Here is a 23,039-nt window from a genome sequence, read left to right as displayed (position 1 = left end):
AATTCACAAGTTCCAAGAAAATAAACTTGTCAGTTTTTACTGGCATTTGGCATCAACTAAAAATTACTTGGCATCTACTAACTTGCTTGACATCCACTAGAATTTTCTTTCTTTTTTCTTGACTTGCATCAACTTTGCTTGGCACCTACTATCAACTTGGTCAAGCTTGGCAAATGAATTTTGCCTAACTTTATTTTTTAGAACTTTCTAAGTGTAACCTGTCATTTTGTAACCTCAAGTAGATCATCAGTACATTATGTTATCACTATCTTAAATAATTCTTGCACTTTAATACATAATCACAACTCAACCTTTCCTCTACGTACTTTTGTTACATCTTGTTGATCAAATCCTCCTCATCAATAAACTAAGTGATAGTACTTGAAACATATAAGCAATTTTCTTACCAACATGTAGCAAGTTTGACATCAGTGACAAAATAATGATTGAAACATGTAGTCTTCTTCAAAAATCTTTCTACTCAAATGATATTTTCAATCAGATATCAACATACAATCGGCCCAGTAGTCTTCTATGGTGGTGATATGTTTAATCACACTTCCAATCTGAAGAACATCTCTTGCATACACGTTTGGATCAAACATAGGTCTGAAGACCTCATACATCTCCAACTTGTATTTCATCTTGAACACTTTTAGCATGTTCTTTACATCCAATTGAAACTCACAACTAAAGTCTCCCACCTTCATAGGGAACTTATAACCTTTCTTCTTTGAACTACCACTCAGCACATTCACTTGAATCGCTTGCCTCACAATCTCGATCAACACAATCATATCACTTGGATATCTCAATAGCTTCAAGGGGAATCCATCAAAAGTTGCAAGATGCAAATATGAAAAGGATGAGAATTGGATGAAAAAGCTCCCAAACTAACTAATAGTTTTCATAGCTTCAGGGTTGAATCTCCTTTCTAAGCAGTCCTCTAGCTTCCTACAAATTCTCATGGTAAATGCATCATTAACTCTCACATACTTCACATAACTATTTTCCAATAGTAAACATGTGTAGAACTCATAAGATTTCACATCATCAAGAAAAATTTCCACCCTTGGGAGGCCTGGCCATAATTGTAGAGAAGCTAACATGTAAGTGAAGAAAGAAGACATACAGAATGTGTTATAGAATATTTTGGCACAAAGAGCATTGGACAGATTCTCGCTTACCTCATAAGCCCAATCAATATATTGGGTATCAGAACAAATAACTTACACCAAGAAGAAATATTGCTCAAAAAAATTTAAAGGTTCTACCTCACCTTTCAATCTGTGCAAGAGGATCATGATGTGAATAATCTCAAGTTTGAGATTATTTCTATATAGAGTTTTAGGAACTTACTCTTGGTGCTCTGTGGCTTTTGGAACAATGATCGCATGATCTCCTTTCTCCAAATCATCTTCTTCACAAAGAATTTAGAAATGGCACCTCCAAATGTTAAATATGAGAATTCCTCTTGCTTAGGAACTCAGAGGCAATTTACCACCATTTTCCTATCAATAGAAAACAATATTGTGTTATCTAGCAATAGAATCTACCTGGTATCTAGATTATAATGGTTTATACATTCATAAATTAGTTCAATAGCTTGGACTACAACTAGAAAGCTAGTTACCTCAAAGAGCATGCATCCTTGGAGCTTCTCAGTAATGGGATGGATTGGCTTTGATCTCACTCTCCTTTGAAAATCTTGCATGTCAAAGAAGTGAAGAGAAGTGTCCATGAAATTCTATAGTGAAGACTTAATTCCAATCAACCTGTCGAAACCTATGAATTTAGTTGTCATTCTATTTGAGAATGAATTTCAAAATCCAAAAAAGAAAAGGATAACAAATACACAGATATTATCTTTTCGAAAAAGGTTGTGCAAACTAACAAAATAACTATTCAAGAAAGAGCAATAATTTTGCACTATTCGTGCCTCCATTTATGTAGGAGATTCAATTCATCTGTTAATTTTTAGAATCCACACCACAAAAATGAATTGAAGGAGAGGTTTGTTGAAGTAGTAAATGTGTGTTTTTAAAAGACATCTTAGTGTCTTTTCACCTTTCTATTGGCTCAATGATAATTTTATATCCTTTCACACTTATTTTCCTATTTCCCATTAAGTTTAGAAAGTCACAAATAGAATACTCTATAAGAGAAAACCCACTGAGTCAAATTTTTCTTTAGTAACTTTTTCCCACCATAGTTAAGATACTCCTATTGTCATCTTTGGAATTTTTGCACACATTTCGTAGGTCCAATCTACTTCTAAGTTGAATTTTCTTTAAAATTTGGGAAATTGTCCTCATGGGTTGAAAACCCGTTGAGGAGAAGACAATTCCATTTCTCCGCCCAGGCTTCCATCTTACTTCACCTTTTGTTTATGGTTACCTTTGGGTTCAGGAAAGTCTAAAGTTAGTGTGAAAATCCATTAGGGGCCCACTCTTTTTTACTTTCCTTTGGAATTTCCTTTCGTGAAAAATTGACTTCATGGGTAGAAAACCCGTCGAGGAGAAGTTGATTTTGAGTTTTCCACCTAGAATGACTATTGGAGCCATGATGAATCTTGGATATTCCTCGAGGTAGATAATCATTAAGGAAAATGGAAATTATCATAAATTACTTCACTACGGCCTTATTTTGACCCGTATGCATCATGTAAAATTCTTTGTGGACAATCGTCTTCATGGGTTGAAAAACTGTTGAGGAGAAGACAAAATTTGGATTTCTGCAGGCTTCTATTTTCATTGAGTAAACAAAAAATCATAAGTAGAATAACTTTGAAAAATGATATTTGCATGAGCAATGTGAATTTCCATCAGATTAGGTGCTAAGCCACCCACAAAATCCCAACTTCGAAAAGGAGAATCACCCAACTGTGAAATGTAGGGAAGGGGAGAATGGAAAATCTGATGAAAACACATTCCACATAGGGGGCTTAGATCTAGACTTGAACACCACAAATTTCCACTATATTAATCAGATAGAAGAAGAAAAGTGGGTGCAACAGGAGGATATGTATGTGAAGAACCAATTTGAGTACTATGTTTTGAATCCAAGAAGATGTTCTTCTAGCTACTGAGAACATCTTTTCAAACCTGGGGTGTCTAATGTAGGAGCATCCTTGTTTGGCTAGAAAACCTACATGTTGGTATGGTTTGATCTTGAATGAAGTGTGAATCAGTTGATACTGAGTTGGTTTAGTTGTTGGGTTAACCGAGTGACTCGATTAATGAAGATGTTCAATGATGCTTGGGGAACTCAATAGATACTAGGAGCTCAGTTTGAACTGGGAACTCGGCAGTGTTGCTTGAATAGCTTGATCAATGATGGGACTTGGTTTCTTCTAAAGACTCAGCACATGCTTGTGCTCAGTTAGTGAAGGAACTCAATTATATCTAGTAGAATGCTAGCACTCAGCATGGTTTTCTTTAACACTCAATTTGGTCTTGGTTCCTGTGGTTCCCGATCAGTGAGCCAACTTTTGGCATTTAATTTATGTATGGGTATTTAATTTGTGTTGCAGTCGACTTGTGGCTTGCATGGACATTTAATGTAAGGGTTTATTTTAATTTTTAATGGCTAGGTCAACCTGTGGCTTAGTTGGATATAAGTAGGGGTGCTTTGTGGAGTCTTAAGAAATGAGATTGTAGATCATCGAGCTTGGAGAAGAGGATGAAGTGTAGGAGAGAACATTGAAGGGCTAGTAGCTAGGAGATTGCTTAGTGGGCTTGTGAGCACAATTTGAGATTTCCTTGAGGTTTTCTACTAGGGTGTGGATCTGGAATAGCTAGGATTAGTGTGGAGTTGGATCTTGAGGGATCTAGCATAATTGTTTTGTAATTGTTATTGTATTTGGCCCTAACCCAAAAGGCCTTACATTTGAGCATATTGCCTATAAAAAGTTGTTTTATGAATAGAGAGATGCATTGGGTATCGGATCTTGCATTTGTTTATCTTGTTGTTGTGTGTCTATTGTGTGATTATTTGCAGGGATCCAGATTACCTCTAGCATGGGTACCCTTGGATTTTGGCTACATCATGTAACATGCAAACGACCTCCAAGTGTGGGACTTACACTATGAGGCTGAAACTCTAAAGAAGGTTAGCTTCCTTACTATCAAGGTGCACCTAAACTACAGCTTTGAGGGAAAAGGAAGAAGGAATGCAGAAATTAAAAATGCAGAAAGGGAAAGGGGGGTTTTGCACCAAGATAGAACTATGGTTTCAACTCTTCCTATGACTGAACAAAATATTAATGAAAACCCAAAATACACAGATCTCAATTTTATTCTATTTCCTAAGAATTCACATGCAAGTTTGGAATTGATTAAATGCTGAAAGGAAGGATATTTTCACAATACAAAAATTTTCAATAGATTAAACACAACATATAACTCTAAGAAGTAGGAAAAAAATATTCAAAACAAGGCAAAATATATGCACAAATCATGATTGGCAAGAAGAGGTAAAAGAAAAAATTTCATTAATGGAAGGCAAAAGGAATTCAATTGCAAAGCATAATGCTACTGCAAAAATACAATAGAGAAGAACCCAGAAAACATATTTACAACTGCATTTTAAAGAGTTCAAGCATAACTTTGATTTGACTATGGAGTTGAAACCCCAACCAAGATGGAGTTGAGTTGCAGAGGAAGCAATAACTAAAGAGTCAGAGTGAAATCTGATTATGAAGTGCAATCTATTGCTTGAAGTGGTAGGAAGAACAAAACAAATGCACTCAGTTGTAAAAGAGATCAAATCACCAAAGATTTGAATTACATGCATTAAAGAAGTACAAAGGGCATTAGCATCATGCTAACAAGGCCCAAGAAGTTGCTTTGCAATAAAGAACAAGCCTTAGTAGCATGTCATGGCCATAAGAAGCTGATTCATGTTGCTGGTAGAAAAAACTATGGGGAGGGATAACACAATGTGTTATCTACCCACAAAATGCAAGCTTGACTGCATGGGGGGGGGGGTCTAATTTCCTGAAAAATAAATAGTGGTCATCAATGAAGATCTTCCTTTCAAAATAAATGGCTTGGATGCTACAAGAATCTCCCCAACAAGAGATTAAGTCACCACCATCAATGCAAATTTCCCCTTGAGATGAACAACCCAGATGCAACTAAGAAACTCCTCCCAACGAAGGATTAAGTCATAGTTGTCAATCAAGATCCTTCCTTCGAAATGGATAGCTAAGATGTTGTGGGAAATCTCCAAGATGCACTAGATTCAATGATTGTGGCATCACAAGAGGCCAAGGTAGAGATGTGAAAACATGAGAGTCATCAGATTTAGAAATCTCAGCAAAGAAGGAAGCGAATAACATGAAAGGTGGGACTTCCACCACATAGCACAATTCTAGGCTATGGAAACTCGCAAAAACATTACAGTATGGAGAAACATTGGAATGGAAACATGTGGCACCATGATGTTGGACAACAAACTAAGTCAACCACCTGCGTAGACCCAAAAATATGACAAATATAATGCGGGAAGTGGGACTCTCTGCCATGTGGTGCAATTTTGATTATGGAACATTGAAGAAGCACTTTAGCATGAAGAAATGTCAGAATGAAGATGCGTGGTAGCATCTTGTGTTCTTATGACGATGAGCAGATATCACACGACATGGGAGTCATCAATGTATTTTGATGTTTGACAAAACTGACCACAATCTTTTAATCTTTCGTTGAATCTTCATTGTTGATTTGTGCGTGTGCATTGAAGAAGCACTACAACATGAAGAAATGCTAGAATGAAGATGTGTGGCAACATCTCATGTTTTTTTGAAACTCCACTGAGCTAAACACAAAGACATGACAACCGTTGATCTCATTTGCATGCGTATAAAACCCTGGACCTAGCCAACTACTAACATGGAAGTACATGGACCAATCATGGACAAAAAAACTCTGTCACCAGCAGATCAACAGAAGCTGAGATGACACACATGGACGAATCAACATTGACATAACTCTTCTAATCGTGGACCCACAAGAGCCAACTCAAAAAATCATGTTATCCCTTTACAATGAATCCAAACCACTAAAGATTTCTCAGATCAGATATCACTTCTGGGCTAAATGTGGGCTAAAATAGTGAACAATAACCCAAATTGTAAACACAACGCTAACCCTCAGCGTGACCTAAACCATTATCCCAACCCTAATCAAAATAAAAATTGTAACTTTTAACCATAAAATAAACTATATTCCCAATCTTGACATTAACCCTAATCCTAATCAAAATCATAGCTCTTACCATAATACTAGCCAATATGTAACCCCTTACATAACCATAATTGTAACCCTAACCCTAAACCTTATTATCAAGCCTAATCCCAACCCTAACTCTAGCCCTATCATAACCCAAACAATAAACTCTACTCCTAAATAAGATTGTAGCCAAAACTCTAAACCTAACTATGGCATTATGGTTATAAGAGAGTGTCGTAATTGTATTAGGGTTAGAGATTAATACAACACTTATACAAACATGTCTTAAGATTTCAATTGTATTTTTTATATAAAATATTGTGACACCAATGTTGGGACTTAATTCTTCTTCCAATAAAAATAAATAAATAAACTGTTTAGAACTTGAAACTCAATTTCTTTTTAGAATAATTTGAAATGGAAAGTAAAAAGAAGTAGCTATTAGAAAGCGTTTTGTTGGAAAGAGTGCATCTAAATTTTAGAAATAGCATTTAAAAATACTAATCTTAGAAATATAAACATTAGTAACATGTAAAGTACAACTCAATGCTTATAATTGCTATACAACTTATTTCATTTTATATTTTTCATAATAATATTGTTAAAATTATCTTGTTATAAATTATAAAATTATTTATTTATATATTATATTAAAATATAAGAACTATCAAAACTTTAAAAATAATAAAAATTAATGTTTTCATGTCGTCCTCAAATGGTAACGAAACAAAAAAGCTGTAGAATATTAATGATTCTCCCATTAATTTACTCTTCTATAATTACTTCATAATTTGAAAGGCTAAATAATCACTGTTATCTAAAATAATTACTCCTATCTCAGCTCGTGATGAGCTGTGCATTCCAAATATTCGTGGCAATCTGCCGTCTGACGTGTGTTTTGTGATAGTTTTGAATGTGAAAATTTCCATTAGGGTGTTAAAAAACGACTTCATCCTACCTTTCACTTCATTTTGATTTTTATTATTGAATTATTTATTTTTCAAATGAAATATTCATTAAGTGCTGTTTGTAAACACCATTATTGAAGGGCGCGGGCAGCCAACGCCAATGAGCTGAGGACGTGGCAGTTGAATTAGGCGTTGTAATTGCATCATAAAACATCAACGTGTTTTAAAAAGGCATCATATTAAACGGCTTGACAAGTAAACATCCATTTTGAAGCTTTCTTTCTCCCGCCTCTAGAAATTCTTCCAAAAGTAACGAATCTTTCCAAAAGGAACAGAAGTTCAACAAAACTTTCCCCGTAACAGAAGTTCAACAATTGCATGCGAATTCTCTTGAGTTTTCACTGCGCTAATAATTGAGGGATTGCGAAACGATTGTTAGCTTCATTTGGTATTGTAATTGCAGAGAATTTTGAAATACAAGAGAAAGCGAGGGTTGAAGTGTTTTGTTTTCTCTCCTAATTATCTCCATAGCAGATTGAAGCTGAAACACAGGTTAATCGCTTTCTTTCGTTTAATTAGATATTTATTTTGGTTTATGCGCTTTTTAAATAGTATTTTCCTTGATCTTTCGTATGAAAGCAAGAAATTCGGGGATTTGAGTTTTGGTTTTGAACCGTTTCTCAAGAATTCTTAGTCTGTTTAGATCAAGAAAGACGCTGTCCTGCGCGGATTTGAAGGGGATGTTTTTGAGCGGATTGAAGCATGCCAAATGATATCCATACTAGCTTCGAATTAATACTCTATACAAGATTGAAACTCATCATTCTTTGTGACTTTCTGACAGGAATTGTAAGGTAAGCATGACTCCTGTAAAGAAGAGGAGGATGAACAACACAGATCTACATAGGATTGAATCACAGCAGGTGATCTGCTCATGTGATGATGGTGCATCAACCTCATCCTCCGCCTCTCCATCTTCACTAGAACAATTGAGCTTTTCTCACAATCATCCAGCACCAGTTGCAACTCTTTATACTCCAAGAAGGGGGATCTGCTTGACTGATACAACTCCAAGAGGCATTAAGAGAAAATGTGGTTGCATAGAGGAAACCACACAAATCATTAGAGACCGCAAAATAGAATCTGACTATATCATGGGCCCAATTTTGGGCAGAGGGAAATACGGAGTGGTAACCTTGTGCAAGAACAGGGTCACAGGAGAAGACGTGGCATGTAAGACTCTGCCCAAAAGTTGTGCACAAAATGCACACAAGGAAGTGGAAATCATGCAACACTTATCTGGACACCCTAACATTGTAACACTCCATTCAGTGTACGAAGATGAAAATTGTTTGCATCTTGTAATGGAGATTTGCTCTGGGGGGCGATTGGTTGATTGCATGAAAAAAAGACATTTTTCGGAGAGGGAAGCTGCAGAGTTAATCAAACAGTTGGTTAGCATCATTCAGCATTGTCATGAGATGGGAGTTATTCACAGGGATATAAAACCTGAGAATATTCTTTTCACCGATGATGGACAGTTGAAGCTAGCTGATTTTGGCCTATCTTTGCATGTTTCAAATGGTATGGGATTCAAAATTTCATAAATTCCAGGTCTTATCTTTTCATGAAATCCGAACTCTTTGAAATAATCATGTGTTTCCACAATTTATTGTAGTAATTTTTTTTCTTCTTTTGGATTCCGATTGTGTGTTCATTGAAAGAAGTTAATTAGCAAGATTATTGACATCTTGTTTATTTTGAAAACAGGGCAAAATTTATCAGGATTGGTGGGCAGTCCAGCGTATGTTGCCCCTGAAGTTTTAGCGGGGAAATATACTGAAAAGGTGGATGTATGGGCTGCTGGAGTCCTCCTCCATGGACTCTTAATTGGTAGCTTACCATTTTCTGGGGCTTCTGTAGAGGCAATTTTTGAGGAAATAAAAAATGTGTGGTTGGATTTCCACACTGAAAAGTGGAAGTCCATTTCTAAACCGGCCAAGGATTTGCTGTCAAGGATGCTGTCAAGGGATGTTGACAAGAGACTCTCTCCAGATGAAGTTTTGAGTATGTTTATTTATATAGGTTCACAATTTATGTTTATTTATATAGGTTCACAGTTTATACTATAAATTTGAACAATTTGTTGTAGAGGTTTCTTATACAATTGTCTCCTTTTACAGACCATCCGTGGATTTTGTATTATACAAAATCTGATATGGAGCTCTTTACGGATTCAAAGTTGATGTCTCCATACAAGGCAAAGAGAAAGCTTGAGACAGATAATTCAAGCCCAGAAAAGAATTGCATATGTAGGAATCTACAGTCTTCACTTGTTGATGCAGTTGATCATGCTCTGTTATCACTTTCAGAGAGAGATTTTGAAATGCAAGAAACAAATGTAGATCTTGTAGATGTTCTGTGTGCTGCAATTTCACAAATAAGAATATCTAAACATACAAAGAGCAGATTCAATGCAACTGCCTATCCTTACTTTGGGCAGAACCCTATACATTCAACATTGCCCCTGTGTACAGCATTCTAATCATTGTGCTAAGAAATTTGGTTTGTTGAAGCATTGTGTTACGTTTACTTTTGTGTTATGTTCTTCCATTACTTCTGTAGCATGTATTAAAACTAGTTTACCCATGATGGTAAACAAGTTTGTCCTAGAATGCTAACTTTAACTTTAGGAAATGATGAGGTATATGGCAGATTGAAGGAAAATAATTAATTATACTGATATTCTTTGAGGTTAATTCTATAGCTAATTTTTTGAAGTGGAGACAGTTTGGTCACGCTTTCAATGAATTTGATGACTGGAAAATTCATATTTTGTGGCGATACTAAGTGGAGGAGAATTAAGCTTGTCATGATTGAGATATTGTCTCCTTTCATTTTATTGGGATATAATTGGATTAACAGATAAATACCATATTGTTCTGCAGCATACTAGTGTTAAGAGATAATAACAAATTGTACTATATTGTAAAAAAAGTATAACAAGGTAATATCAAATTATGTTATTATTAAATTTTGAGGATAAGGCTGCTATGAAAAATAAAAGTAAAAGGTGTATAAAAAAATAAAAAGAACAAGATTGCTGTTAATCAGAAATGTCAATTTCTTTTTATTATTGTTCACTATAATTTTTAATGCTTATTTAAACATTTATTAATATGATGTTCTATATATTTCTATATAAAGTCTTATCCTAAAGCATTCTTTGAAAATAATCTTGTTCTATCACTTGTTAAAAGTAGTTTAAAAAGGATGTTTTTCTTCCATATTTCTCCATAAAATTTTATCTCAAATTATTCTTTCTTTGAGATTGAGCCAAAAAAATTCTCAAAAAATATTAAATATCAAAATTAATTTAATTTAAAAAGTATTCTAATCTAATGAATGAGAGACTTCTACAATGGAAGCATTCATGGTTGTAAACATTTTGACAATTTTAAAAAAATTGACGTTCATTTAAGAGTCAAATAGTTAATAATTCTTTTTAAATCTATTCACCACAAAAAACTGATAATAATGCACAAATATTAAAGAGTCATTTTCTGCAAACAATAACTGCCGCGCTTTGCGATTTTCATTAATATTTCAATTTTCATTAATATTTAATGAGAGTAGAGAAGGAGAGTGAATGTTGTACTAGATTAAGTTTATTCATGGCCACTACCTCTGCAAAATGATAAGTGAAGAGTATTATTCAACTCTACAACAAATTTCATTTCAGTAGTTGGGTGAATATTTCATTTCCTCATCTACCACTCTCTTTGATGGAGATCATTTGTCTACAGCTATGGCAGGTAAACTCTTCCTTGTCTCGTTGATGGGAAGCTCTGGCACATTAGAGGGGAGACCAAAGTATTTGATCAAAGCATTAACTTTGCATGTTTGGATGAGTGAAATTTGTATGAATTTATGTGAGCTTTACAACCTATGGTTTCTCTGTGATGTTTTAGGCTGATCCATTTTCTTTCGCAGATCTTGTAACGAAAATGACTGAGATCCTTGGTTCAAGCATCACCTAAAAGTTCCAATTGTTGACCAAGGATTCTAACACCCTAGTTTTGATCAAATCCAACAAGGATCTAGAAAACTTGTTGGAGGAATATAAGAGGACGGAGGTGAAAGTTTGTGCAAGTTTCTTTTTTGTTTAAACCTTAATGCCTCCATTTGTGGAACAAGAGGAGAGGACTGGATCGAAGGCCATGGCTTCAACTCATATGACATGGCTTTCACAAAACTATTGCATCTCCCTGCAAGCTCCACGTCTATAGTATAATAGTCTAGTGAGGTATGCATTTTGCTACCCAACTCTGGATGCTATGTCCACTTCACTATAACTCTCCTACACTCATCACACCAATCATTTTTTAAATGTCAATCACCTGATTTATGGTGGTTTCAATTATCATTATTCTTCCCCTGCTGTTGCTCCTCATTTGGCTTCCATGTCCTTGAAAAGCCAAAAATAGCTCCATTACACAGAAATAAAATCTTGTGTTAGAAGAATATTTTTGCATAATAGACTTTAGAAATCTCTTTGCTTATCTTTTTAAGATTGACATTGTCATGCCCAAATTTCGAGGGGAAAAACACACACCAATTTATTTTTTAATAATAATAAAGTTCACTAAGGTTTAAGTGTTGAATTGCAACAACGGATTTACTACGTTCATCAAAAGTTTAACATCATGAGAAGTAATCCATTTCTATAGTAAATATTCGTCATAATATTCATATCAACTTTTGATTTCGTTATTTCATTTAACCAAAATTTTTACTAATCTAATCAAAACTAATTAATATTTATAAACTAAAACTAAACTAAGTAACTTACATAACTTTTAAACTATTTAACTTTCTATTGACTAAATTTACTAAGCATTTTAAATTTATAATAATTACTAACTAATATTAAGGAAACATATAAATTTATTTACTTAACAAAGCTCTTAACTATTATTAAATAATCAATTTAGTTAACCAAAAGATAAATTTCAATTCTAACATTAATTTAAATTACTTTGTACTTATCACATAAATAAATCGAAAGTGATTAAATAATATAAAACAATAATATTTTAAACTTAAGTTAACTAATCAATAATTAACTAAAACTAGAAATTAACTCGTTCTACTAATACAACTATTACTAACTCAATAATAAAATAAATTCTATTAATAAGATGATACTAACTACAAACACAAAACAATAATAAATATTAACATGTAAAAAATATAAAAATTAACCAACATTAAAAAAAATATAAATTAAACTACTAACATAAAACTTGACTAAAACAAAACTAAACAAATCCTAACTTAAAAAATTCTACCATTAACTCCTAACTAAAAGCAAAAATTATTAACTTAATTTATTAAGCTAACCCCCTGAACCATCTAAAACTCCTAACATTTAACTTAAACAATTACTTAAACTAACTACCCACCACTTCCTACTTTAATACTAACCCTCCGTAACCTAACCCATTTCCCAACTAACCACTAAACTTAACCCCTATTCTAACCATGCATAAGACAAGTACCCCAAACCCCTTGACTAAAATTTCTCCCTCCCCACTCTCCTTAGGGCTTCCCAAGTGCTCACACACCAATCACCCACATGGGCACTCAATCCAAGGGTTGTCCCCTCCCCATGTGCTGACCAAGCACTTCCTAAGCGCTTCCCAATGGTACCCTGCCCAAAACGACCATGCACTAACTAATGATGTGTGTGGTGGCGATCCAAGGATAAGGGGACAGTTTTGCATTAAACCAAATGCAGTTTGCAAAACATAACAAAACACTAGCGCCTCCTTCCAATGGAAATTGGTGAATGTGAAGGTTTGACTTAATGCAACTTTAAGCAGCCACTTTCCTCAAACACATGCAATGACCAAAATGAGAGACATGGCAGGGTGATGTCATCTCATCATGATGACACTTTTCCAATCAACGCCTTGGAAGGAGAGGGAGACTTTAAGTTTAAAAGTTTTCTTGGTGAGTGGAAAGGTAAGAAGTAAAGGGATTTTTGGAAAATATATTTTGAATTATCTTATATATATAATTAATTCAAATTTTAGTTTATTCATTTTATTCAAAGAAGCATAGTTAGGAGAATCTTTAAAGATTCTCTGTTGAAAAAAAAAGGATAAATCATTTCTCTATACAAAATCCAGAGACCTTTTTGGCTCTAGGATAGATATATTTTTTTTTGAAGGTCTTTATTTATGCTAAGTATAGATTTTCAAGTTGATATATTACCAAGAGGGGTTATATTTTTTTTTTTTCCTTTTTTTAAAACTCAATCTAATAGGACTAGTTACAAACTAAATATACCAAAAGTTTGAATGATCCATTTTAACAACAATGCAAGAATTGTTTTGTTTCCAATAATCACGAAAACTGAACCTACGTTCATAATCATAGTTTTTGTTTTCAACATATATGAAACATGAATTTTTCCTAATTGAACGTCATCATTTCACAGTTTATACTATAAATTTGAACAATTTGTTGTACAGTTTTCTTATACAATTATCTCCTTTTACGGACCATCCGTGGATTTTGTATTATACAAAATCTGATATGGAGCTCTTTACGGATTCAAAGTTGAAGTCTCCATACAAGGCAGAGAGAAAGCTTGAGACAGATAATTCAAGCCCAGAAAAGAATTGCATATGCAAGAATCTACAGTCTTCACTTGTTGATGCAGTTGATCATGCTCTGTTATCACTTTCAGAGAGAGATTTTGAAATGCAAGAAATAAATGTAGATCTTGTAGATGTTCTGTGTGCTGCAATTTCACAAATAAGAATATCTAAACATACAAAGAGCGGATTCAATGCGACTGCCTATCCTTACTTTGGGCAGAACCCTATACATTCAACATTGCCCCTGTGTACATCATGCTAATCATTGTGCTGATAAATCTGGTTTGTTGAAGCATTGTGTTACGTTTACTTCTATGTTATGTTCTTCCATTACTTCTGTAGCATGTATCAAAATTAGTTTACTCATGATGGTAAACAAGTTTGTCCTAGAATGCTAACTTTAACTTTAGGAAATGATGAGGTATATGGTAGATTGAAGGAAAATAATTAATTATACTGATATTCTTTGAGGTTAATTCTACAACTAATTTTTTGAAGTGGAGATAGTTTGGTCACACTTTCAATGAATTTGATGACTAGAAAATTTATATTTTGTGGCGATACTAAGTGGAGGAGAATTAAGCTTGTCATGATTGAGATATTGTCTCCTTTCATTTTATTGGGATATAATTGGATTAACAGATAAATACCATATTGTTCTGCAGCATACTAGTGTTAAGAGATAATAACAAATTGTACTATATTATAAAAAAAGTATAACAAGGTAATATCAAATTATGTTATTATTAAATTTTGAGGATAAGGCTGCTATGAAAAATAAAAGTAAAAGGTGTATAAAAAAATAAAAAGAACAAGATTGCTGTTAATCAGAAATGTCAATTTCTTTTTATTATTGTTCACTATAATTTTTAATGCTTATTTAAACATTTATGAATATGATGTTCTATATATTTCTATATAAAGTCTTATCCTAAAGCATTCTTCTAAAAATAATCTAGTTCCATCACTTGTTAAAAGTAGTTTAAAAAGGATGTTTTTCTTCCATATTTCTCCATAAAATTTTATCTCAAAGTATTCTTTCTTTGAGATTGAGCCAAAAAAATTCTCAAAAAATATTAACTATCAAAATTAATTTAATTTAAAAAGTATTCTAATCTAATGAATGAGAGACTTCTACAATGGAAGCATTCATGGTTGTAAACATTTTGACAATTTTAAAAAAATTGACATTCATTTAAGAGTCAGATAGTTAATAATTCTTTTTAAATCTATTCATGACAAAAAACTGATAATAATGCACAAATATTAAAGAGTCATTTTCTGCAAACAATAACCACCACACTTTGTGATTTTCATTAATATTTCAATTTTCATTAATATTTAATGAGAGTGGAGAAGGAGAGTGGATGTTGTACTAGATTAAGTTTATTCATGGCCACTACCTCTAAAAAATGATAAGTGAAGAGTATTATTCAGCTCTACAACAAATTTAATTTACGAGTTGGGCAAATATTTCATTTCCTCATCTACCACTCTCTTTGATGGAGATCATTCATCTACAGCTATGGCAGGTAGACTCTTCCTTGTCTCGTTGATGGGAAGCTCTGGCACGTTAGAGGGGAGACCAAAGTATTTGATCAAAGCATTAACTTTGCAGGTTTGGATGAGTGAAATTTGTATGAATTTATGTGAGCTTTACAACCTATGGTATCTCTATGATGTTTTAGGCTGATCCATTTTCTTTCGCAGATCTTGTAACGAAAATGACTGAGATCCTTGGTTCAAGCATCGCCTAAAAGTTCCAATTGTTGACCAAGGATTCTAACACATTAGTTTTGATCAAATCCAACAAGGATCTAGAAAACTTGTTGGAGGAATATGAGAGGCCGAAGGTGAAGGTTTGTGCAAGTTTCTTTTTTGTTTAAACCTTAATGCCTCCATTTGTGGAACAAGAGGAGAGGACTAGATCGAAGGCCATGGCTTCAACTCATATGACATGGCTTTCACAAAACTATTGCATCTCCCTGCAAGCTCCATGTCTGTAGTATAATAGTCTAGTGAGGTATGCATTTTGCTACCCAACTCTGGCTGCTATGTCCACTTCACTATAACTCTCCTAGACTCATCACACCAATCATTTGTTAAATGTCAATCCCCTGATTTATGGTGGTTTCAATTATCATTATTCTTCCCCCGCTGCTGCTCCTCATTCTGCTTCCATTTCCTTGAAAAGCCAAAAATAGCTCCATTACACAGAAATAAAATCTTGTGTTAGAAGAATATTTTTGCATAATAGACTTTAGAAATCTCGCTGCTTATCTTTTTTAGATTGACATTGTCATGCCCAAATTTCGAGGGGAAAAACACACACCAATTCATTTTTTAATAATAATTTTAATAATAATAAAGTTCACTAAGGTTTAAGAGTTGAATTGCAACAACAGATTTACTACGTTCATCAAAAGTTTAACATCATGAGAAGTAATCCATTTCTATAGTAAATATTCGTCATAATATTCATATCAAATTTTGATTTCGTTATTTCATTTAACCAAAAATTTTACTAATCTAATCAAAACTAATTAATATTTATAAACTAAAACTAAACTAAGTAACTTACATAACTTTTAAACTATTTAACTTTCTATTGACTAAATTTACTAAGCATTTTAAATTTATAATAATTACTAACTAATATTAAGGAAACATATAAATTTATTTACTTAACAAAGCTCTTAACTATTATTAAATAATCAATGTAGTTAACCAAAAGATAAATTTCAATTCTAACATTAATTTAAATTACTTTGTACTTATCACATAAATAAATTGGAAGTGATTAAATAATATAAAACAATAATATTTTAAACTTAAGTTAACTAATTAATAATTAACTAAAACTAGAAATTAACACATTCTACTAATACAACTATTACTAACTCAATAATAAAATAAATTCTATTAATAAGATGATACTAACTACAAACACAAAACAATAATAAATATTAACATGTAAAAAATATAAAAATTAACCAACATTAAAAAAAAAAAAAATTAAACTACTAACATAAAACTTGACTAAAACAAAACTAAATAAATCCTAACTTAACAAATTCTACCATTAACTCCTAACTAAAAGCAAAAATTATTAACTTAATTTATTAAGCTAACGCCCTGAACCATCTAAAACTCCTAACATTTAACTTAAACAATTACTTAAACTAACTACCCACCACTTCCTACTTTAATACTAACCCTCCCTAACCTAACCCATCTCCCAACTAACCACTGAACTTAAGCCCTGTTCTAACCATGCATAAGACAAGTACCCCAAACCCCTTCACTAAAATTTCTCCCACCCCACTCTCCTTAGCGCTTCCCAAGCGCTCACACACCAATCACCCACATGGGCACTCAATCCAAGGGTTGTCCCCTCCTCATGTGCTGACCAAGCACTTCCTAAGCGCTTCCCAATGGCACCCTGCCCAAAATGACCATGCGCTAACCAATGATGTGTGAGGTGGTGATCCAAGGACAAGGGGACAGTTTTGCATTAAACTAAATGTAGTCCGACACTAACTTAGTCCGACTTAGGTCCAAAGGTTACATAGATAACCCTAACTAGCATGCTAAAATGTATATGCAATTCATGAGTGTCAAGTGACACTATAAGAACATAATTACGAACATTAACATTTACTGATCATGAAAAGATACATTCATACATCTCACAAAATAATTAAGTTACGAACAACAAGTTTTCCACAAATAGCACATAGGGATTAGTTTCGTTCCTCCATCGGGTTTCTCGGCTAAAATATCCTACACACTAGGTCCACAATAACTTAGGTCCACAATAGATGGAGATGGAGATGGAGATGAGAAGAAGAAAGTATAGGAGAGGGGGGGGGGGAGGATGGGGGTGAGAGAGATATATGAGATAAATAACTCAAGGTGACATGATAGAGAGAGAGTGAGATGCTTATATAAATGGTAAGGGTGCATTGGGCATGTTACCCTGCATGCACCACAATGCCCACCAGAGAACGAAACTCCCACGTCAGTGGAGGTTTTCAATAGACTACGCCTTACATTACAATATATGCCTACGTTACAATGGCTTATTGGCAGGTGAGCGTAACACCACTAGTCAAAATATTGCCTTAGGTGGAAGACGAATAATATAAGAAGGGGCCGAACTACGTGATGTTTAGGTCAAGACCTTTGTAGTGATAGTACTGGCTAGAGAGAGGGGCAGAGTACTTCTCTTGACTGCCTTCTAGCATTTTATTCTCCTCAAGGTGTGTTTTACTTCCTCGATCGCATCAACCAAATCAAATGAGAGGGTGGACTTAAGTGGGAAATGGCCCTTACCCATAAGAGCGAAGTGTCAGATGCTTGTGGAGCAATGAATGAGACTTCGCTCGCTGGTTTTGACTAATCATCAATTCGAGCAGTTCCAGCAGTGTCCCCGACAGTTGCTTTATGGCAAACCTGATGTATGTCATCTATCATCCCTCAGTGGTCAACATCTAAGTCTCTCTGGTCTGTTAGCACCATAAGAACCTACACTTTTGAGCTCAGTAATTTGTTTTTTTGTTAGAACAAAACTCTGATCAATCACAACAGCTTTGTCCACTTCGCACCAGGTATCGGATCAAAGGAGATACAATCTGAAATCTGCTCCATAACGATGCAGAAGTCGTTTCCACACGTTCAGTCAAAATTGCATCATCAACACACCCATTCTCACCGATCTTCGACAGTAGCCTTCCCGAGCCCCTACAATTCTATGGGCCAGGCCCTTTAGAATAGTAGGCGTACTTTTTGCACTATAACGAGGGTCGATAACGATATCTAAGGGTGGCCCTACAATAATCTGAAAGTGGGGGCGTGGGGATAGTTGGCATGTTACATATATAATAACTCGCCCTAAAATTCTATGGCCATCTCCCTACCTTGTTCCATAGTAGGGCTATGGGCACCCTACCCTAAAATTCTATGGGCCGAGGGCCGAATAATTTATTTTAAGGGTCTTCGTGCGAACAATAATTTATTTTAGGGGCGCGATAGCCAATAATTGTTGGCTGGACCGAATCCCACCCATTTACTTCAAGTCACCAGATAGGAAGGAAGGTTGGAAGGATGGGAGAGCCCTACTATGGCTTTGGGTAGCCCTAGTTTCTATCATGGAGGGCCCTATTAAATTGTGGGCGACTGGGGCCATGTGCCTAAACTAAAAAATTGGGAATCGTGCAGTTCCAACGACTAGATATGGTATATCTTCAAAGGGCCCCTGCTCACATGCATACCCCCTGCTGGCATACCCCTTCTGGCATATTCCTACCCCGACGCGAAGGCTAAGGCTAAGCAACCCCACACATGGAGGATAGCCCTACCATTCTATAGTCGGGGTGGGTGGCCCTACAATTCTATGGCTTGAGCAACTATAATTTTTCCAGTGCATGCATGCATGCAGAGGGCCACTTTTTATTGCAGCCAACTACCTATATTATGTACATAATACTAGAGTCCCCCTACTCAAGCAATTAGAAGTCGGGGCCCCTACCTCTATCATTTTTTGGGGTGCCATCAAAAATAAATTGTAGGGGCCTCTGCACCTCTACTAATAGTAGGGTCCGCTACCCAGCCAGGGATCCGAACGCGGAGAGGAGTAGATTCTTCCCCCTGCATGCAAGGGTGGTCCCTACTATTCTATTCTATGGCATGTGGATATAGAAACAATGGGGACTTGGGTTCTTGATCGGGCCTACAATTCTATGGGCGATCGAGCCAACACACTGGTGCAGGTGATTCGAGCAGTAGCCATCACCCCTATTTAATAGATGGGCACCCCAGCTCTCTAGATAGGAATGAATGGTATGGGAGATATCGAAGGAATGAAGATTGCCTATCTATATATGGGGAGATGAATATCTCTAATATCTATATATGGTGGGGTGTCCTACAATTCTATGGGGAACATGACTTGGAGAAAGATGAGACTTCGGAAAGGAAAGGCTATAGCGTAGAAGAACCTATGATTCAGGGAAGGCCATGCAGAGACTGGAACTAGAGTGCAGTCCGGGAAGAGATGAGATATGGAGAGAAAGAGGATAACTTGGGTCCAAAATAGAGAGAGAGAGAGAGAGAGAGAGAGAGAGAGAGAGAGAGAGAGAGAGAGAGAGAGAGAGAGAGAGAGAGAGAGAGAGAGTGGACATGTGATATTAAATGAAAGAAGGGGATGGGGGTGAGAAATGCAATAGAAACGAAGAGAGAGGGTGAGAGATATATGTGATAAATAACGCAAGGTGACTTGATAGAGAGAAAGAGTGAGATAAGGGGGAGATGGTGAAAGAAATGAGGTCGACATAGATAGAGAACCTTACAAATCAAGAGACATAAGACAGGGGGTGTGCACATGCATGTGTGTGTGTGTGTGTCTGTGTGTGTGTGTGTGTGTGTGTGTGTGTGTGTGTGTGTGTGTGTGTGTGTGTGTGTGTGTGTGTGTGTGTGTGTGTGTGTGTGTGTGAGAGAGAGAGAGAGAGAGAGAGAGAGAGAGAGAGAGAGAGAGAGATGTAATTATAGGGAAATATATGTAAAAGAAAATGAAATAAGTAGACGAGGGTGAGACATGAAATAGACAACATGATAGAGAGAAAGAGCGAGATAAGGGGGAGAGGGTGAAGACATGAGGTAGAAATAGATAGAGAACTTTAGAGATAAAGAGACATAAGATAGGGTGTGTGTGTGTGTGTGTGTGTGTGTGTGTGAGAGAGAGAGAGAGAGAGAGAGAGAGAGAGAGAGAGAGAGAGAGAGAGAGAGAGCATAACTAGGGGGAAGAAATAGTGAGATGAGGCAGGGGAGAGAGTGAAAGAGATTAATTAGGGGAGGTGTGTGTGTGTGTCAAAGAGAGATATTAACAGAGATGTAATTATAGGAAATATATGTTAGAGAAAATGAAATAAGTAGATGAGGGTGAGACATGAAGTAGACACTAAGAGAGAGGGTTAGTGGTAAAGATACTATCAGAGAGAGAGAGAGAGAGATGAAAAGGTATATGGTATAAATTATGGAATTGAGTGGATAGAATTTGTGTGTGTGTGTGTGTGTGTGTGTGTGTGTGTGTGTGTGAGAGAGAGAGAGAGAGAGAGAGAGAGAGAGAGAGAGAGAGAGAGAGAGATGGTAACTAGAGGGAATAGATGGTGATGAGGTAGAGAGATAAAGAGAATAATTATGACATGTAATAGGTGTCCATGGAGGGAGGGAGGGAGGGAGGGAGAGATGGTCATATTGTGGAAGCAATCGTAAGGGGGGGAGATTGAAGAAATCTAGAAGGAGAAGTAGAGAGAGGAGAGTTAAATATAAAAAAGAGAATAATTGAGGCAAAAAGTGGTGGATATGGTGATGAGGAGAGGAAGAGTAGTGTAGAGAGATGGGTAATCATAGGAGGGAGAATGTGAGAGAGTGATACAAGGGATGAGGGTAAGACATGAGGTATACATAGAGTAAGAGGATGAGGGATAAAGAGACATGAGTGTGAGAGAGATGTTTTCATTTAATAATTTATTAAAAAATTATATATATATAAGCCCTACTCTGACCTTTTCTCTATTTCAAATTATAATCTAACCTTAACAATACAAATTTATGCTACCACTAATACAAAATGAAACTCTAATTTTAATTCTAATTGTTTGAATAAAATATATATATTTTGATTGTACTAATTATCATATAAGTGGTAACACATTTTGTTTCAAAGGGAATCTATTACATTAAACATTTTTTGAGGTAAACACATAAAATATATAACATACATATAAAATATATAATGTACCATAAAATATTATATATTCCTATGATAATGTCTTTAATTTTGTTCCGCGGCTGCTACTAGCTTATATATTTTTTATATATATACAAAAAGCCAAGAGATATCCTTCTTGAGGCACCTATTTTCATAATCGGACTCAGTGCAATAGGCACCTCAAAGGATATCTCTCAGCTTTTTGTATATATATCAAATGTATATAAGCTAGTTTATTAGTCATGAGACTGTCACATTTAATTTTTTTTCCAAAATAGACATCAAATATTCTAAGGTTGAAGATCCCCCAAGAATGTGTTCTTTAATTTATTAATTTTTTAAGCTTGTAAATATTTCTTATTATTTTTTATCTTATTTTGACAGCAAAAATATTATATTAGATTTTATTTCATTTTTAAATTTTTATATATAATAAGTTTTTACTAAATATGATTACTTTCTAAGTTTTATTTTTTAATATGTTTAAAAAATAGATCATATATTTATTTCTTTAAATAATTCTAATTGTATTAATTTTTCAAATATAATATGCAATTAAGTAATTTTAAGGTATACATATATATATATATATATGTGTGTGAGTGTGTGTGTGTGTGTGTGTGTGTGTGTGTGTGTGTGTGTGTGTGTGTGTGTCTGTGTCTGTGTCTGTGTGTATAATAATTGAATTTACATATGTTTATTTAAAAGCTAATAAATCTAAATAAACATAAAAACATGAAGTTATAGAAATATTAGATTCTTGACAAAACTTAAGTTATAAAAAAAGTTATAGGGAAAATATAGTTTGATTAAACAAACCTATATAAGCTCTCCTTTAAAAGACGAGGCTACATACATAACCTTTTAGGAGCATCCCATAATTATTCTAGAATTTATCGTGGATGATATGTTAAATGTTGAGATTTTTCTTTTTCTTTTGTGTGTTTTTTGTTTCAACTACTAGGTAGCTTGGTACACTGCTTTGAGATTTGTGACGAACAAGAGGGTAAACAAGTGATCATTGTGATATTGCTATCATGATTTAACTATGTGATTTTGAGTCAAACTTACTAGCCCATGTTTCATGAGTAGTGATTTAAAAATGTTAGAAGACTTCCTAGACTTCCTAAATATGTGATTTAAAAATCGTTTGATTATTATTTTTCTATACTTTGATTGACCTGCCTAATTAATGTTCTATTAAGGAAGCCACTGTAATAAGGTTTAGATCTAATAAGAAAAATAATTACTATATTTTGATATGGTTTTCATTCTTAAATTTAGTGTGGCTTGATCCTAAAGTTGTGTAATAGTCTTTACAATAGCTATTTTTATAAAAGAACATTTTAAAGAGATTTTTGTTTCTGCAAGATGTATTTGATATAGTTCAAAGAAATTAGGGTAATAAATTTTACATTATTAGTTCTTTCTTATATTATATTTTCATTTAATTAAAGGAAAT

The 23,039-nt window shown here is 34.5% G+C and overlaps 1 protein-coding gene across 1 annotated transcript; it reads left to right on the top strand.

The window, feature by feature from the left end:
- Window positions 1-7,998: 7,998 nt before the first annotated feature.
- LOC149528370 (serine/threonine-protein kinase PEPKR2-like) lies at window positions 7,999-9,683 on the top strand. Its single transcript, XM_089810725.1, has 3 exons — window positions 7,999-8,722; window positions 8,909-9,205; window positions 9,322-9,683. Exons 1-3 carry the CDS (start codon window positions 7,999-8,001, stop codon window positions 9,681-9,683), a joined length of 1,383 nt encoding a protein of 460 aa, XP_089666851.1.
- The last annotated feature ends 13,356 nt before the right edge of the window (window positions 9,684-23,039 follow it).

This window comes from Cupressus sempervirens, chromosome 11, assembly GCF_028749045.1.
Source record: "Cupressus sempervirens isolate cs-2001-9-10 chromosome 11, ASM2874904v1, whole genome shotgun sequence".
In the NCBI taxonomy this organism is placed as follows: Eukaryota; Viridiplantae; Streptophyta; class Pinopsida; order Cupressales; family Cupressaceae; genus Cupressus; species Cupressus sempervirens.
The sequence above is the reverse complement of the archived record's forward strand: the minus strand, read 5'-3'. Positions and strand labels throughout refer to the sequence as shown.

Bases quoted from the DNA above. Each gene is read 5' to 3' on its own strand.
- LOC149528370 (XM_089810725.1), top strand. From the start codon at position 7,999: ATGACTCCTGTAAAGAAGAGGAGGATGAACAACACAGATCTACATAGG. The intron at 8,723-8,908 runs GTATGGGATTCA...TTTTGAAAACAG, and splicing joins ATCTTTGCATGTTTCAAATG to GGCAAAATTTATCAGGATTG. The intron at 9,206-9,321 runs GTATGTTTATTT...CTCCTTTTACAG, and splicing joins CTCTCCAGATGAAGTTTTGA to ACCATCCGTGGATTTTGTAT.